Source organism: Aptenodytes forsteri, unplaced genomic scaffold (genome assembly GCF_000699145.1).
Source record: "Aptenodytes forsteri isolate BGI_AS27 unplaced genomic scaffold, ASM69914v1 Scaffold59, whole genome shotgun sequence".
Classification (NCBI taxonomy): domain Eukaryota; kingdom Metazoa; phylum Chordata; class Aves; order Sphenisciformes; family Spheniscidae; genus Aptenodytes; species Aptenodytes forsteri.
Genome location: NW_008794085.1, coordinates 2,108,030 through 2,127,026, shown reverse-complemented (window position 1 = coordinate 2,127,026; position 18,997 = coordinate 2,108,030). Strand labels below are relative to the sequence as shown.

Sequence of the window (18,997 nt, the reverse complement as noted above, 5' to 3'; positions counted from 1 at the left end):
CGCTCCGCTCGCCTCCCGGCACTCACCGGCCCCCGCTCTGCTCCGCAGGCTCTGGGCTCGCCCTGCCCCGCCGTCTGCCAGTGCCCGGCGGCCGTGCCGCAGTGCGCCCCGGGCGTGGGGCTGGTGCCGGACGGCTGCGGCTGCTGCAAGGTCTGCGCCAAGCAGCTGAACGAGGACTGCAGCCGGGCGCAGCCCTGCGACCACACCAAGGGGCTGGAGTGCAACTTCGGCGCCAGCCCCGCCGCGCTGAAGGGCATCTGCAGAGGTAAGCGGCTCGCCCTCCGCCTCCCCCGGGAGAAAACCCTGGTCCCCGTAGTGCCGAAGTTTAGTAATTTCGAGTCCATGTATGGTTATGCTTTGTTGTTGGTAGCTTGGCAGAAAGGCACATGACTTCAGCAGTCTGGAATGCGATTCAGTATGTCTGGGCTGCGCTAAACGCACATAAGGAAAAGTGATTCCTGACTAACTTATTGTTCTGGCCCCGCGTCTCCGGGGGATTGTAGGGAGCTCCACCGTAAATTGAATTTAACAGACCAGCAAATACCTGTGCTTAAACGAGCGATTCCCACCGCTGACTCCCTCCTTTCCCTCTCTGTTGATCTCTGCAGCACAGTCCGAGGGGAGACCGTGTGAATATAACTCCAAAATCTACCAGAACGGTGAAAGCTTCCAGCCGAACTGTAAACACCAGTGTACGTGCATAGATGGAGCTGTGGGCTGCATCCCGCTCTGCCCGCAAGAGCTCTCTCTTCCTAACCTGGGCTGTCCCAGCCCCAGGCTGGTCAAAGTCCCCGGGCAGTGCTGCGAAGAGTGGGTCTGCGACGAAAGCAAGGATGCGCTGGATGAGCTGGAAGGCTTCTTCAGCAAAGAGTTTGGTCTGGATGATTCCGAAGGCGAACTAACCAGGAACAATGAGCTAATTGCCATTGTGAAAGGAGGCCTGAAAATGCTACCTGGTGAGTATGGGCTAATCTGTGTGACAGTGACAGTTAAGCGGGGGGGGAGGCGGGAGGATGGCTGTTCGACTCCTTAGACCCCGATGAGGGGTGAGAGGATATATTCAGGCTAAGCCCTCCTTCTCTTTTTCCAGTTTTTGGATCCGAGCCACAAAGCCGAGCTTTTGAGAATCCCAAATGCATTGTGCAAACAACCTCCTGGTCCCAGTGCTCAAAGACGTGTGGAACTGGCATCTCCACAAGGGTTACCAACGACAATCCCGACTGCAGGCTCATCAAAGAGACCAGGATATGTGAAGTGAGGCCATGTGGCGAGCCTAGCTATGCCTCCCTAAAGGTAAATACAGGCTCTTCCAGTGCCGCTCTTCTTTCCAAACTGCTTCGGGTAGAGGGTAAAGGCTGGAGAAGAATCTCCTGCTAATAATATTATTGCCTCTCCTTTACAGAAGGGAAAAAAATGCACCAAGACTAAGAAGTCCCCATCCCCAGTGAAGTTTACTTACGCTGGATGTTCCAGCATGAAGAAGTACCGCCCCAAGTACTGTGGCTCCTGCGTGGATGGCAGGTGCTGTACGCCTCAGCAGACCAGGACTGTCAAGATCAGGTTCCGCTGCGATGATGGAGAAACCTTCACCAAGAGCGTCATGATGATCCAGTCCTGCCGATGCAACTACAACTGTCCACATGCGAATGAAGCTTATCCCTACTACAGACTAGTCAATGACATTCACAAATTTAGGGACTAAGTTGTGTTGGGGGTGGGATGCTAAACAGAATTTTGAAGTAACCAGCCACGGAGAAAGGACCTTTGACGGAAATGGTGCCTTGCCCAGTTGAGGGCAACATTGAGATGTTACAAGAGTGCACTGTGCCACTGGACACTAATGCAACAGAGATTTTAAGCATACTTAAAGCTTCATAGTACTGGAGCAACTTTACTGCTTCTTTTTGGAGCACCTTATCTAATTATATACTGTTTTCTGTTTGTAAGTGATCAGATAAATGTTTTGTTCCGGTTATGAAAACTCTTTTCCTATCCTGTTCAACTTAACACTATGCTTCTCCCCCTCCCTCCATCTTCTCCCACCCTTTCCCAACCAAGTTGGAAGTTACATTCCTTCCTGAGGTGGGCACTTGTGGGGTGTTCACAGTGGCAGCTATTATGTACCAACTGTAGTTTAATGGCAAACAGAAATCAGTTGTTTTAAAGCTGAGTATTTTATTTATCAAACTGTAGCTCTTTTTGTTTTTTCTTCGAGTTTTTTTTTTTTACCCCTTCCAGCCCCTGTAATACTGGAATAAGTTGTAAATGATTTTAATTTTATATTCAATGAATTAAAAGAATTTATTTATGGAATTAATCATTTAATAAAGAAATATTTACCTAACTACTCTTAGTAGAGCATTCTGACAGGCACCAGACTTAAATGCAGCAGCTTTCTGTGAAAACTTTGCATTCTGAAAAGCTTAGATTCTCTGGAAATTAAAACAAGCTCTACTACAGCTGCGGCACTGAACTAGAAAGCTGTGTTTTAATTCTTTGGGTAAAAATTCTTCAGTGCACGCAGTCTGCAACCCCATGCTCTAGAAAGCATATACAGAAAAAGCTGCTTGGCACCGCCAGCAAATGTTTGATAGAGAGACTGAAACGTTAATTAGACTGTCAGATTATTCAAACCGTCCTGGAATTTGCAACATAAGGTACTTCATTAGAATGCAGTGCATGCACGGTGATGTTGAACATTGGGGTGGAAGTGGTCGTCAGGTCTCGCATTTTTTGGTGGCTGCTTTTTGCAAATTAATACATTTCTGCGGCAGAAGAATGTTTCCTACAGTCTGCAGGAGGTAGTTTGCTTTCACTAAATTCAAATTAAATGCGTTTGAAGCAATGACTTTTGTTAATCCTAATAACCCAGTGATGAAAAGTAAACATACTGCTAACAGGAGAAGAATGTGAGGAATTTCAAGTACTTCTCCAATAGAGTAAAAGGCAAAGCAGCCACTCTTTTCTCTTCCTCCCCTCCCCTCCCCGCTTTTTAAATATGTAATTACACTTTATACTGTGGGACACAGATGACATTTGGCTAACCGAGGGAGTCGTAAGACAGCTAGCTGGCACGCGGTAAGAAAATGACATTCAAAAAAATGAACTAGAGGAGGATCTGAGAAAGCAGCATCAAACATTTCTACTATGCTGGTTAGCATAAAGCTGCGCTACGGATAAGACTGAAAGGAAACCTGCAACTTTTTTTTTTCCCCCTCCTCCTCGTCACTGGTTAGTTCTCTGGCAAAATATCCTCCCATAGTCTTTAGTGAGAAAGCTACTGCTCATAAAAAACCAGAGACTGATTTCTGAGGTTTTAGAATTGTGAAGGGGTGTCATCCAGCGTCATTCAGTTAGTTGCAGAAGTGGTTAAGAGTCAACTTTTTATTAGATTAGACATAAATATTTCAATAAAATAAATGGCCAAATATCTCAGAAGCTCATCTCTGGCAGCTAATGCTTTGCCTGAGAAATTACAGCCGTCTCTCTTCTGCTCAGTCAAGTTCTCTCCCCGAAGGCATTCAAAACTTGAGCTGTTTTGGAATTCACCACCTGGCCACCAGTCTCAGCTGTATCTAAACTTGTCTGTACAATATTTGTTGACAGTAAAAGTGTAAAATGCAGTGAAGCTCTTTTGTTTGGCTTCTACTTACATCTAGCACTGAACGCGTCACTACCTCAGCCTCTCACTGAGAAATCATCAGGTTTTCATGTTGGGTTACTGCATGGAGAGGGGAAGAGGAACAGAACACGCTGCTCACAGACAGACAGCAGCTGCACGCGCATTCCTCGCCATCCCCACTGTCGCTTACACTTGAATGACACCCATCTTCAAACCAACGTAAGTAACAGTTCCCTGAAAAATTACATATACCTGTGACTACACTATACGCGTAGACTATATGTCTGTAACGCGCCCACCATATACGAACAAAAGTGGCCCTTCCAACCCCCTCCTCAGGTGCGGCTCTAGCCGGGCCCCGGATTTTACAACCCGCACTTTGGGCTTTCCGTGTTTCATCAAGTAGAGGGGCGGTTCTGTAATCTGCTCACTAGAAAGATGTACTGGGAGAACAAGGGCTGCAGGAGCAGATCATGCAAACGTAAGAGTGAAATATACCACATGAAATTATCCTGCTATAAAGAGGGGGAATGAACGCCACTAAAATGAACTACAAGTCTTCCAGAGCCGGGATCTCACACCAACTGATCATCACCCATATAGCCCTCTCTTCACTTTTTGCATTTCACAATTACGTGGCAAGACTACTAAAACCCACAGTTCGCAATACTGTAAAAGGAATCACTGTCATTTTTTTGTGTATCATCTTTGCGCTTGCTTTGAAATCTTTCTACCCTCTGTTGTTCCAGCAGAAAAAACCCTAAATACTAGGCATGAAAATACAAATGATAAAAACACAGGTTCCTTTAAGCATAATCCGCAGGGCTTACGGGTAAGGTTAATGAGCACAACTATAATTTTATTTCTTGGTCAAAAACTAAAATATCAATATTATTCTTCAAGATGAATACTAAAAGATGAGGAGTTAGGAACATGATACACAACGTAGATGACAATGCCAGGCCATCAAGCAGTTCAAACCCTGAAAATAAAGCCACCTGCGCCGTGTGGAGCTCCTCTAAGCCGGGCAGACACCAGGAGACCCCCATGCCCGTCTGGGGAGTCCTGGCACGCCAGCGAGGCGAGGCGAGCAGCACTGCCGAAGCCTGCGGGCAGAGGCTTCAGCGCTGTCCTCTCTGCAGCAGCCCCTGCTTCAGCCGCCCCAACTCTCCCCTCTCACGTCTGCCCCCGGTCCTTTGGCCCGTTATTTTTAAGCTGCTCCGATTTGTCACGCAAGCCCTCCAGCCAGCTGTACTGGTGCAAGCGCTGGGGTCACCCGAGGATGGAGCCTGGTGGCACGGGGCAGTTTGCTGAATCTGGTGCTGCCGCCAAAAGGAGCATTTGTCAAACTACAGTTCTAGGAGCGAAGGAATGTGTAGTCTTGTATTCAACGCACTTATTTACAAGGGTCTGATGGTGGTAACCACTATAATATTAGGGCGACATACAAAATCTTCCCTACTAATGAAGGCAACGCAGTGAAGACAAAGTTTCTGCTTCCTTAAGTGCTGCATCACAGGAAACAAAATAAAAGCAGGAGTATGCGGAAAACAGACTTCCATGGCTGCATTAAATCCTCTCTCGTGGGATGCTGCTAGCTCGCTCTCCTGAATGAGCAGCAGATGGAGGAAAAGCTAACATCTTGCTGATGGTGGGACAGCCAAGCTATTAATTAACCCTCGCTGAGCTGAGCCACGAGAACCTCTACACTCCATATATAAATTACTGCAGAGCCCACAGCAAAGCAGCCCCCACTGGGCTGCCTGACCCTCCGGCGGACACCGCCTGGGAATCGGGCCCGTCTCCCCGCTACTGGTGGGAAGCCGAGGCGGCACACGGGCTGCGTGGGAAGAGGCAGAGACACCGTGGATCGGTGGGACTGCTGCGGGAGGATTTCCCGTGCTCACAGTCCACTGAAGCTGCATGAATCCCCCCACGCTCCAGACAAGGAGCTCTGCCACAGATTTGGGTACGCAGGAGAATTTCTGAGCTACAGCTGCACAGGTCTGGAGGACCGAAACAAGAAAGTGTTTGTGGGCAGTCATTCAGGGTTGGAAGTCAAACCTACCTACCTACACAGAAGCAGTTAAATGCGTTACACCAGAGGCTTGCTCTTGCCAAATGCTGGCCCTTCTGAGCTGATCCTGCAGAAAAGCACTTCGATGCCTGTGCACATTTTAGTTTACTCCTGTTTAACCAGCGGAACTATTTCCATGCAGTGCCCAGAGTGCTCAGCACACAGCAGGGGAAGGCTGTGTAGTTTTACCGGCTGCTCTGCCTCAAGCCTGTTTTTTTCATATAGACACGTCCCTGTTTTCATCTTCACAATTTTTTTCTCCACGTTACATAGCCACGTATAAAATAGCACATAGAAACGTGGAGGTGCCATGGTGAAAGCACTAACATACACTAGCTTTGGAGATACCTATAAATGCATTTCAACTCATGAACAACTGAACTGCATTGAACTGCAGTGAGACTTGATGCCTAGAAAATATAAATCCTGTAAAAGATGACTTCAACCAACAAAATGATACAATAAGCATCTGTGTCTATTACCCTGTAAAGACCAAACACCAAGCATGGTATCCAGTATGCTATGATTTTTTTTCCTCCAGAAAAATTACAGAGCTATGACTTCTACGTACACAATTTATGTTGGAGAAGATCCTGAAAGACCCCAAGGCATCGTCCACATAAGCAACGTCATCTGTCTTGAAATACACTTACGGGATGGAATGTAGCAACCGTCCAGGAGGAAAAGATTACACAAGATTTTGTAAAGGTTTTTGTTTACTAGGCAGAAGAAATTTAAAGGTAGGGTACATAGATTTGCCCAGATGGGAATCTAGCTAGGACACATAAACAACTTAACCTCATGATGAATGCAGTTTCAGTAAGAATGAAGGGACTCCATTATAGATACCAGTTAAACAGTCAGCAGTGCAGTCCAGCAATATTTTGAGAACACTGGTTGAACACCAGATCAAAAGGAGCCCAGCACATCGTCTGAGTCAAAGACACCAGTTTCTCAGAAGCTACTGGTTTCCTTCAGCATCTCAAACCAACCAGGTTAGATCCTAATTAGCTCATGAATTTGACAAAATCAGACATCAAGACGTCGTGGCTGTAAAACCAGCAAGTCTATTAATGAGAACTTAAAACAGGAAAATACATTTCACTCTACAGAAGCGGATACTCCCGCTGTCGTGGAACAATCCTGTTAAAACCAATACGGATGCCCAAGCACAGCTGAAAGCAGGGGTTGGGGAAAGAAGGTCAACAAAGAGATACCACTGAGAGTTTAGATATGAAAGTGATGGGGACTTCTCAGACAAGCTTTTAAAGCCACCCCTGTCTGCTCTTTTTCCTGAAATACCTCATCCACCAACTTAACTTTTACCTCACTTGGGACATCTCTCTACTCCCTCTTGGCACTCTTGGCAAAACGGACAAGTTCTGGGGCTACAACACGATTCAGTAGAGAATCTGGAAGCGAGGAGTGGAAAGGCAATAGGCAGCTTTCACAGTCACTTCTTCCTCCTCCTTGAGGCAGAACTCGGATGACAGGAAGAAAGTGGCAATGTGATTTTAAAAACACTTTTGCTTTCTCCGCCAGCTGGGATCATGCAGGAACCAGCCAGCTCCCAGTGTGGTAATTTATTCTCTAAATCAAGACTCCCTCTCCCCTCTCATTTCTATCCCTGCTGCTTTGGCGGATTATTTTAAACCCGCTCTGATTTGTCACGCAACCCCACAAACAGCTGTACTGATGCAACTGATGCAAAAGGAAGCCTAATGCAAAAGGATTAGATAAATATGAGGACTACTGTGCGAATTAAAAAAAAAATAATAAAAAAAATCCACTGTTTCTATCACTAGTAGGAGCCAGTAATTCCACAAAGACTTCCCCTTGCCCCAAAGGTAGGCAAGGCTCTAGTGGCTTTCCGTATTTTACCACTCTATTGATTTTTCCTGCCAAAAAGCCTACTACAGTAAGATAGCCTGGAAATGCTTTTCAGCAAGAAAAGTTAGCGGTGGTGAAATCGGGCCAAGCCAGTGGAACTTTGCTTCCAAAACAAAAAAATGTTACAATGCACAAAGCCAACGAGGGAAAGAAGCTCTCGCAATAAAAGCATCGTTAGAGCTAAGTCACTGTCCGACAGGTCCCCGAGACCCGGCAGGACACAGTGGGAACACATTTCTGTTATCACAGACAGGCAGCAAAACAACTGTCCTTGTTTTTTCCTGGTTTCACATGTCATCTGCAACTTCCCTTTCAGTTTCAGTATTTATTTTGAGTTGTTTTTGCTGCCATTTCTTGTTTCTCTTGCATACATGTGACTTCCTTCCATTTCACCACAAATTTCCACCAAATAAAACCATATGCACTGCCATAGCAACATTTTAATACAAACAGAGTAATCTTTGTTCACTGAAGTACACAGGTTTTGGTTTTGTTTTTTTTTTTTCTTCTTATTAAGAGAACCTGCATCTGCATACAGTTTAACTGAGTGTCATAGCAACGACATAAACACAAATTCAAGATATATTTTCCTTTGGAGGGAGGAAGAATAAATGTTTTCAGGAAAAGAGCGGGGGACTTGGGAAAGCAGAATGAAATGTTTGTGACCAAATACGGCCTGAAGTTACATCATCACAGCTGTATATTTACTCTCCGAATGCCTGCTCTTGCAAGGTGTTATACATTCTCAGTTCCTACAGATGTCAATAGAGAACAGCTGTATCTGGCAGGGCAAGGTCTGAATCACAGCTATGCTTATACACAACACGGAGGCTGGCCTTCCTGTCGGCACTACAGTGAACTTAGAAATTTATGTACTTTTTTAGACTAGAGTGCGCATTCTGCACGACAGTTTTACTCCTAATGCAAAGTAAAACTGCACTGTTCAACTGGAGTAACAAAAATTGGTCCGGCGTGTCTGCGAGACCTAGCGCCAACCACACATTTTTGTGGCAGGACCCTCTTTTCCTCTACGGATCAACAATTCCTAATGCAGAGGTAAATACAGTAAAACCTAGAGTTCAAATGTGTTCATTCAAAACTTAGCTGTTACCCTGACAGGGTGTATAACGTCGTTTACCTGTGACAACTCAATAACTTATGCCTCGTACCCCCAAAAAGTTATACAAAAAAGGAAAAGAACCAAGTTCTCTCATACGGCTGACTCAATCCCACCTCTCAGCTATTGCTACGCGCTTAGCTATGCTCTATTTTTGTCCTTTATGGCTTGTGAAAGGGACGGCTTCATTAAGCTTTTAATTTCTTTAAGTTGCATGTTCATTCAGGACAAGAGCCTTTACTCTTTGCTTTGTAAGCTGATGGTCCTTCAGCTCAAGCACGCTGTGAGGGTTCAGGGTTTGAAACCTGAAAAGTCTGAACATTAAAAGAAATGCCGTACAACGCTACACACAAATAGCTTGTTCCTTCAGTGACAAGTAGTTTATAGAGGAAAATAAATGAGTAAGCGTAGTAAGGATAAAATCAAGCACTCAACGCAAGCTGGTGTGGAATGATGAAGATTAAAACAGCATCATGTAGTTTTCATTCACAGACACCATCTGCCGTGAATCAAGGCAGAGTCCTGTAGGGATCCTCGTATAATATGATTACTATAGTATGTTTTCAAAATGGACAGAACTGAAGTCTTCCAGGCTGCCTCAGCTCCACGTCTTTAATTTCAAGTGCTTGACCAGAAATTTAAAAATACAGCTTTTAAAGATGCATTTTCTCTCTTCAGTTTATTACAAGATGCTCATTCCGGGTTAAGTCACTCAGAAAGGAATTAAAAACTCCCCCTAACTGCCTATGAAAGTGTTAAAAACCATCTGCCTAGCCGAAGAGTGCATAAGTTTTGATTAAATCAGTAACCTTATTATTATGAAGAATTACCACTGCTGCAGGACACGCGCTGGTCACCTGCCATCAGTAAGGCTGTGCTTTTAGCCAGAGACCATCATTTTGATTCATTTTTATAAACAAAAATTGAAAAAGTTTAGCAAAACTGAATAAAAATATTTGAATTCCATCTTGGCTTGCATGTGATAAATCACCGCTGTTCAAACTAGTGTAACCGTTATCAAAACCAAATAAAAATAAGTAAATAGTAACCCGGGAATGAATGGCAAATGCTACCAAGGCCTTTTACTCTCAATTTGATTGAACTCTGGAAGATGATTCCCAGCTTTGTTTGGGAAATTTCCGTTCTAGTAACCACCACAGGAACGCTCCTTAATAATTTTTTAAAACCTTCTTTAAGGTAGGAGAAGATTTAAATCTGCAGGACAGATTTAACAGCATCTTCATTTAAAAACAAATTACGGTTGCGTTTGACTCACAAGGAAGCTTAAACTAGATTTATATAAGAAAAAAACCGCAGGCAAACCCTTTCATACCTTTAATGAAAACCTCCAAGAGCGTAGGAAAGTAATGCAAATTACAAATCTGCGTTCCTCAGCCAAAGACTAATCACACACACACACGCAGATCGACACTAATATTTGCAGCACTCTGATTTCCACTGTGTGCTATGAATCTTAACAGAAATGCCACGCTTTTACTCCAGATGAAACATTTTCTGGCAAATGAACTGTGGCAGTTTTGCTGTTCTGCTCTTTTATCGGTGTTATTATGAATGGGTTCAAGACTGGTTTAAAGTAATTTGTGGCTACCAAGTCAGCGTGCAGTAATCACTGATTAGGAAAAGCTTATTCACTTTCACTGAACTGAAAAAATATGAAAGCAGCACCTATAGCTAGGAATCCTGGCCCTTTAATAAGGGTTAAAAAACCCAAACATTGAAACAAGAGGTGGGCAGAGGACCAACAATGACTAAAAAAGAAAACAGAGCACAGGTGGCTACTGCCAGGCAAGAAGAAAAACTTCCCTGTTTTACCAGGGGCTGCAAAACACACAAGGGAAAGGACACGTGATACCGCTGTGGGAAAAAATAGTATTTGACTACAAAGGTCCGATGCTCTTTCCAAACTGCAGTAGCTACATGGCACGGTGAACCATTTTTTTAGTGACAATTTGTTTGCAAAGGTGTGGGAAAAAAAAAAATCCTTCTAAAACTTTGAACATCTCAAAAATCCTCTCCACGCAGCATGACTGGTAAGGAACCGACAGCCTGGTGCCCTGAAGACTGAGAGCCCTAGACTGAGAGCCTGGAAGCCCGAGCCCTCTCCCATATTGCTGTCACAGCCTCCTGTTACCTCAACAAGTTCCTTCACTGCTTTCTGTTGTCTTTCTACCCATGGCAGCACTGGCAGCAAGAACACTTAGGACTGAAAACTCACCTTCATGGCAGTTTAGTGCGCACACCACGCCACCAACTTTTGTCACAAAGGTGCTAGTCTCAAGCAGGAGACAGAGTGGGGTAACAACGATGGCAGCAACAACCTCGCAGAGCTGTTTACAAAGTGATCATGTCCGTAAGACTTCACAAATGCTGACTTAGCTAGACCCTTGCAAACTAACCCCAAACACCTGCGCTGAATCCTGAGAACTCCCTGGTGCAAGTGTGCAGAGGGGCCCACCTGTCTCACACCGCCCGTAGCACACGCTGTTCTCGTCCTCCAACAAACCCCACTGACATGGGGCACTTAGACACAGTTGTAAGTGGTCTGGGATCTAGAAAACTTCTCAGAAGTTAACAACAGATTTCTATCGTCAGCAGATGATAAAGTACAGGACTTTTTTTTTTTTTAAGGTTTATTTGTTTTTAAGTAGGTAAATTTAGTTGATATTCCAGCAAATATTTACAATACCTGGCTTCAGGAGGTAAACTAGTAATATGAGATGCATAACATAAGCATTGTTTAGAAGTCCAATATATTAGCCCTAGTGACACTCTATGTATCCGTTTCTATGGATTTTAAAACCCATGCTAATTTAGAAGATCAGGGTAGAAGATTAAACATATGGCAACATGCCACCCTGAAAACATGGTCTGACCTGTCTTTGACACATTAAACAAGATGCAACCAAGTAAAAAAAAAAAAAAAATTATTGCACCAGGCACCCAAAATGTCACCACAGAAGATTAAGTCAAAAGTGAAGTAAGATCATTTGCAGCAGCTCAGCATGACAAAGAAATACCCTAAAACAAAATTAATCTAATGAAACACCAGTGTATTTTTCAGTAAGTTTAAGCATTAAGACTCAAATCCGCATATAAATACAAATATGTGATCAGATATTTAAACTCGGAAATCAGACACCGAGCTGTTAGGGTAAAAGGAAAAAAATATACTGTTGAAACTAACTTGGAAACTTTAAATTTGGGTTACTCTGATTTATTAAAGATACATGGACAAGAGGGTGCAGTTAAATAAGAATATCATTTTTTTCCTAAAACCAGCAATTCCCCATCTCTTTATTTACATCCCTAAATATGCATTCCTAAATCCAAAAATAGGCAGGCAGTTTGGAAGTGCTTTCTTTAGTGAAGGAAGCCAAACCAAACCTGAGAACTCAGTTGCATAAAAAAAGATTTAATAAAATAAAATTAAAAAAAAAAAAGGTTCATTCCACCCTCTTCTCTCAAAGAACCGTCATGAACTGTCCCGAATTTCCCCTTCTTCCATAGATGAAAGGGATGAACTTTCACTGTCCGAGTTCTCTGCAGGTTCACGGGCATCTGAGGGTGTAGGACACAAACAAAAAACAAACAAGCAATTAGTTTCAGCAATGTTGTTTGCTCATCAAACAGAAGCAGTTTCGTATCTTCTTTTCCTTTTAATCACACTTTCCTTGAGGACAGCTATTTCATAAGACATAACCAGTCTCATAACATGGGATAAAGCCCTGGGTAGGACCTTGTTGATGAAGGAGAAAGCAAGACAATGCTGAGAATTTCTTTCAGTTTTTAAATCTTGGTCTTTCAGTCAAGTAGGTAAGCAGAGTATTTATCCCCCACAAAACTCTTCCTCTTCATCCACTGCGAATTTCAAATTGTTCTCTTGGCTTGTCTGTTTTAAATGTTGTTTTCTGGGTTGCTACATATCTATCACAACTGTAATGAATTACAAATCATTTACACTTTTATTAGCATTTCAGTTAAGATGGGGAACTACTGAGAAATTCTAAATGGAAAATTAAGACGATGCACCTATGTACTCCTTCCACGTGTTCCAGCACCCCAAGGATGGTGTTAAGTTGCATGAATCCATGAGCTAAGGCTAATGAGGTTAAAGCTGCACAATAACTTGTGCTTTAGGACACAGCTGTTGTGGTCTGCTGAGACTGTATCGTGAAGCACTCATTTCCCAAACTAGTCTTCAGCCTCACACCCTGAGACTCCTTCTTTAACAAGCACTGACCCCGGTCACCTCGTGGTGAGGTCACCAAATGCCACTGGTCGGTGGCACTCAAGCAGGACAAAAATAAACTACAGCAAAGTAGGCCCATGAATCACACTCTGCTCTCATTGTTATTTTCAGTATTTGATCCGACTATGAATTTAAAGAAGTTTTTGAGCATTTAGTGTCAGACGCTTCATTAAGGAAACGTTACCGAAAGGGAGCTGATGCAGTACAGTTACTGTCTTGTCACGACGAATTCTACAGCTGGCAAACACGGATAATACATAGGACACAGTGTGCACCTGTACAGTTTCAATGGAATTTGTTCAAGAAAATAGAAGCATTTCACCCAGAAACATCGGAGGTCACATTTTGTCTACATTAAATCTAGTGTATAATCAATTAACATTTATATGCCAGATATGTACTGAGTAATGCACAAAGTAAGGATTGTTTTTGCCCCTAAGTCCTGTGAAAGCTTCTATAATCCCCTACTATCTTCAGCCATGACTGACCTTGTATGCTGAAATCAGAGCACCTGTAGTTTTTGCTATAAGCAAGTCAAGCATCAAAACATCACATAAAAGAATGTGGCAATCTTCTGACTCACAGTGAAGCTCAACAGACAAATTTTAGCTTTAGTTTAGTCTGTTACAGTAAGTTTTATTTAACAGAAATTACAGATTGTCTTCACTCAAAAAGAACGTATTTTTATGGTGTTGATAGCATTGCTTATAAATTAAGATTGCCCAGTCCTTCCCACCGTAAAACTGCCTGCAGTGTACTTATAATGTAAAATATAAACTCTGGGTTTAAATTTTTCAGTGCCAGTTTCCTTCTTCAATCCTTATTATCTGTATTTTTTTTGAAAGCTTCAGCCAAAATACTTCAGCCATTTCTGAGAACAAGGATAGGAGAAATTGGCTTTGTCCTCATTAAATTCTAGTCTCTCTTTGACAGTGTCCAGCTCTAGCTCTCTCCCAGTCTTTGGGGGTAGTAACTTGAATCGCAGGGGACAATGGTGATTTTTCCCCAGCACGTGCCTGTTGCTGTGGCTATGAAAACTTGCCTCTGTTCTTCCTGGGGAAGGGGGCAGATCTGAGATTGCTCAGTAAAGAAACATCATTTGAGCAGTTACATTTCCACAAGACACTGTTTCTTGTTCTAGCCTGGGTCCTTTGAAAACAGACCCTGGAGGGCTACCGTAGCAGAAGCCCCTGCGCTCCGGCAGACACCCTGCCAGACATCCACTCATCAATGCAGCAGCTGTTTGCCTGGAATGCCAAGGGGAGGTCAGCTGGACGGGCGCTCCGAGACAAGCGTCCCTCCGGGTGCGCATGGAGAAGGAAGGCAGAAAGGAAAGGCAGAGATAGGATAAGCAAGAGCAGGATGGATGGCTTAGGAGGAGTGTGCAACTGATACAAAAAGCCATTAAGTGTCGAAGACAGTGGACTGCAAGTAACACACGAGATGCTGCAGCAGAAAGGTCACCTCTTGGGAGATGGGAGTGGGCTAAAGCACCTCTCTGATTACAACAGACTTCTCCTTGGAGAGCCTGAAGGTGAACCCAAGATTTCCGCTCTTAGCAATTATCTGTGAATACAACTGGTAAAGCAAACTAAATACTGTTTTTTCTCCTTTATTCTTTAAAGTTGACACACAAAAGAAGAGTACAATGATTGCGCCACACCAACAAAAGTGGTATTTTGTCTTCAAGTGCAATAATAGCAACAAAAAAGCCCTCCTATTTTTATATTCATGTTCTGAACACGTTTTTCCTGAAAGAATCTGGAATTACTGTGGCAGGCTTCCACTCTTAACAGAAAAAGCTCCAAGAACACAGGGTCCAAACCAAACTCAAGGCTGAAGTTAAGTGTTAATATCCAAACCAAACTCAAGGCTGAAGTTAAGTGAAGTTAACTAAGAAGATGTACAAAAATAAATGATAAAAGTTGTGAAAATCGTGTTATTTTTGCCATTAGCTATACTCTTTTGCTATGTGATAACCAAGACACTTCAACAGGGAGCTATGCACTTGATTTTTATGGAATCTATAGAAACTGTGTAAAAAAAAAAAAAAGATTAAGAAAATTAATGGTTCCCAAAACCTGAAATAGCTGCCAGTGTTCCCTGCATACCAGCTTCAGGGATGACTGCTAACTGAATGATCCCTGCAGCAGAGGAAGGTCACCGTCTTGAAGACACACACTTGCACTGCCCTGTGACAGAGCTATCAGCGCTTCCCCAGCTATTACTGGCTCGCTCTTCTACTCTGCCTTTTACAGAATGAGCTAGCTGCTGCGGCAGCACGACCTCAAAATATAGTTGTTCAATCAACACTTATTTGAACCTATACCCTTAAAAGGAAAGCCTTCCTACTAGCTCAGGAGACACTGACAACCACCATATTCAGATTAAGTTTATGAGTCAATCAGTTGTAATTCCCTCCTGACATCTAAATCATAGGCGTAGGGCTGACTACTGAAAAGCCAGGGACCTAGATCAAGAAATAATAGATAAACTGAAAGTACCTAGTTTCCTTGTACTCCAGTATATGTATGTGCACTCCTGGGGTGAGTATCAGTGGACCTAGTTGCTCAGACAAGACTCCCACCTCATCCCCTGGCGTGGTGTCTCGCTCACAGAAGCTCCTGCAGTACATCGCGCAAGAAATGTTGGTGTTTCTTTGAGAGCAGGTTGCTCCGATGGATCACTTGGTGTCATCTAGCCAGAACAGCCAAGATCCATGGAAGTTTGGTATCACTGGTACAATATGCTCAGTCTCGTCTTTATTCAGTCAAATTATATACATATAGAGCCATGACTGAGTTGCCGCAGGGAAATAGCCATTGCAAACATATTTCAACGCTTTTCCTCAGAAATCTGTAAAAATTACAGACTGGCTCATCACTGAATAGTATGGAACTTGATATCTAAGGTGACTAGCTGGGGGACTAAGAGACAAGGTAACTGATTCCCTATATCAGCAGCTGCAGAAAGCGAAGCTGGGACACGAAGCCTTTATACCGGGGAGAAAGGTGGAAATTAACTTCAAAACTAAAATACAAATTCCTGCTAGACCTAGACTGTCCTCTAAGTTAACTCCAAGATGAAAGTTTTCCCTCAACTAAGTACTTTTCAAAAGATAACACTGTGCTTTTAACCCACCCGAAAAGCCACTTTGCCATTACGATTTCTAATAACTATCCTGTAATTCAGAATTATTTGTCCAATGTTAGGAGTTATGCTAGGAAATAATGGAGAATTATTCCTTTGTATGATTAGCAGGCTTACTTAAAACTCATCTTCCCCAGACAGCTTTTTAGAAATAACCAACTCTGTCAAACTTTGCTACTTCCAAAATTTAGCAGAAGTCTGAAGAGTTGTTTTACCTTAGTGGCTAAAAATATACAAAAAAAGAATCAAGCACCAGTAAACAAAGTTAGGAAAAACACATGCAATACAGCTTATGGATGTAAGCCATCAGCCAGCAGCTTTAAGACAGAGCATTCCTAACAGCTTTTTTATAGCAATCTTTCAGATTCAGAGGGAAATACAAGACATACTGCACATTCCTGGCATTATTAATAGGTGTGTCCTTAATTATTGTTTATTTAACTAAAAGATCTAAGTATAGCATAACAGGAAATAAATGTATGCTTACCTTGGCCAAGAACCACCATGTCATTCTTCAATGTTTTCAAGACCACAAATAACGTTGGATACTCAATTATTACTTTGCCTTTCAAATTGTCCAGGAGGCTTCTACTGGCATCCAGTTCATTGTACCTTAAAAATAACAGGCAAGTTTATTTTGGATTTTAATGCTGCCAAGGACATAATGTACACTTTCGGGGAAAAAAAAAAAGCTTTCTGGCAATTCACAGGATTTTCAGATGATATCATGTTCAGAAGAACTATCTTATGATTCAAATTACATATCCAGTCTTATTATCCAACTACATAATTGTTTTTAAATCCTCCAAACATCTAAGCATAAGAACAAGAGGAGAATCAAAGTCAAATTTGTCTAAGGGCTGAAATGTTTTATGAGTTCTATCTTTACCAAAATCAGATATGGACATAGGGTTATCAAAATCGATATATTTACCAAAAGCAGATTCTAAATTAAAAATAACACTTAATGTTCTACTTATGGGCTTTTAATACTACAAGTTTCATTTACATGGTTAGTAGCGTACCTTATCACATTTGCTTATGAATTATCAGTGAAGTACTGGGAAGATGAAATAAAAAGCATATCTGGACAACTACTAAAGCAAAGGTCTATTGGAAGCACGTAGAGCTCTGTTTTTGCAGAAGTAAGGGCTCTGATACACAGAACATTGGGGCAATAATTTCTAAAAATTGTACAATATCCCCGTTTATGCCTGAGCAAATCCCTGCTTACAGCACCATCTGCAAGAAACTTCCCATAGAAATCCCCACATATGCGTGTGCTTCAAGAGGCGCATGACTCGGATGCGCAGTCCTTTCCCAGAAAAGGGTTCCTCTTCACCCTGGAGGGTGAAGCCAGGTACATAACAAATGATGCCACAGTAACAAAAAGTAAACCGAGCATCTTCTCCACAATTGTTTCCTAGAACTGTAATATTCTCTTCCAACTCTCTAACTGGAAACCTGGACGTGGGTTTCCTTTCCTTGAGGAAAGGAAGGGATATTTCAAAGCCCTCTGTAAGAGAAACCCTGTTGCTTTCCCTTGCTGTAACTGCGGCAACAGATGCTCTGATATTATTACACTGCAATCTGACTTATGCTATTCTTTCTGTAATCAGCATTATTAAATTACTACTAAGCTATTGTATCACTTAAAGGCAAATGAAGTTCAAAACCAAAATACACTGTGGGCAATAAGTGGAGTATTTCCCATAGCTGCTCTACCTTCTCTGATCATTAACATATTATGCAGTTGGGTTTTCTTTTGCCAAAAACAACACTGGATGGGTGAAGGAAATTACATATTTTATGATATACAGTAATGTGTGATTAAGAACAGTACATCAGAGGAGTCAGCACACAAGAAGAATATTGAAGGTAAAACAGAATTTGAGTTCTTGGGATTTAAGGGCAACTTAGTTTGAGCAAAAGCTATTTCTCTCTCATATTCAACTTCAATCATCATGAAAATACTTGGTTTCATGTTTCTCTCAACCCTAAGTAATTATGACCTCTTCTTACTGAAACCCTCTAAAAGGGATAACAGTATATTACATTTCCTATTGAATGAATGCATTCATAACCTGTGGATTAACACACATGAACAGAAACATATTTATTGCTTTATTTACAGTACTCTAAATGCAAAGTATGGCAATACCTTTCCTTTGGCAAGGTCCTCAACACATTCTTTTCTGGTTAAGCAAACATTTACCACCAAGAGGCTAAAGTAATTCACATGCCACAATACACTTTCCATTATCTCATGTTTTAGACAAAACATCTTTAGCGTCCAGCTTGGCATAAGATAAAACATTTGTACTTAAAACTATTTTATGATAGTAAATTGCTGAAGTGTTAGATCACCGAGTCAGAGCTTTATCTTTTTTGTTTTTAAAGTAAATGTTACTGGTTGACAGCGACAGAGGAAACATCTACATTTTTAGTGCATAATGTGGGCTGTAAACTTCAGGGAGAATATAACAAAGGAGCTTAATGCTTCTCTTTTTTAAACTTTGCTGTTATTGTCTATGCTATCCAAAATACCTCAGTCTACCAAATTCCCTACTTTATACACAAGTGCAAGTTGAGGTTTTCTGCTAATCTACCTGCCAACCTCATCCTTGACTGTGCATGCTTAGAAGATCTCAAAAGAAAACTAAAACTTGCCACTCAATTCCGAAGTCTAATACAGGATGGCTCCTGAGCAAGACTGATTTTTCAGGTTCTCTGTGAAAGACTTTGTCATGATAAAAACCTTCCCAATTTTACCCCAGAACTAGAACAAAGTCATACATCAGAGGGTGAGCAACGCAGACCTATGGGCAAAAGACGACTGCCCTGCAAGGCTTTTCCAGAAGTGTATATACC

The 18,997-nt window shown here is 42.3% G+C and overlaps 2 protein-coding genes across 2 annotated transcripts in view; one reads left to right on the top strand and one right to left on the bottom strand.

Moving 5' to 3' along the window:
* Positions 1 to 21: 21 nt before the first annotated feature.
* Positions 22 to 2,342, top strand: CYR61 (cysteine rich angiogenic inducer 61; the record flags this gene model as incomplete). The annotated part of the gene is made up of 4 exons (XM_009274279.1): positions 22 to 265; positions 609 to 956; positions 1,091 to 1,293; positions 1,403 to 2,342. Coding segments are annotated over 4 exons (1,095 nt in total), but the record flags the coding sequence as incomplete, so codon positions are not given.
* Positions 2,343 to 11,359: 9,017 nt separating this feature from the next.
* The window catches only part of ZNHIT6 (zinc finger HIT-type containing 6), a 32,257-nt gene continuing 24,619 nt past the window's right edge, over positions 11,360 to 18,997 (bottom strand). The window contains exons 9-10 of the mRNA XM_009274028.2: positions 16,614 to 16,738; positions 11,360 to 12,285 (exon numbers count right to left, since the gene is read on the bottom strand). Of these exons, the coding sequence (XP_009272303.1) occupies positions 12,200 to 12,285; positions 16,614 to 16,738 (211 nt within the window). The 3' untranslated portion in view covers positions 11,360 to 12,199. The remainder of the gene's footprint in view (positions 12,286 to 16,613; positions 16,739 to 18,997) is intronic.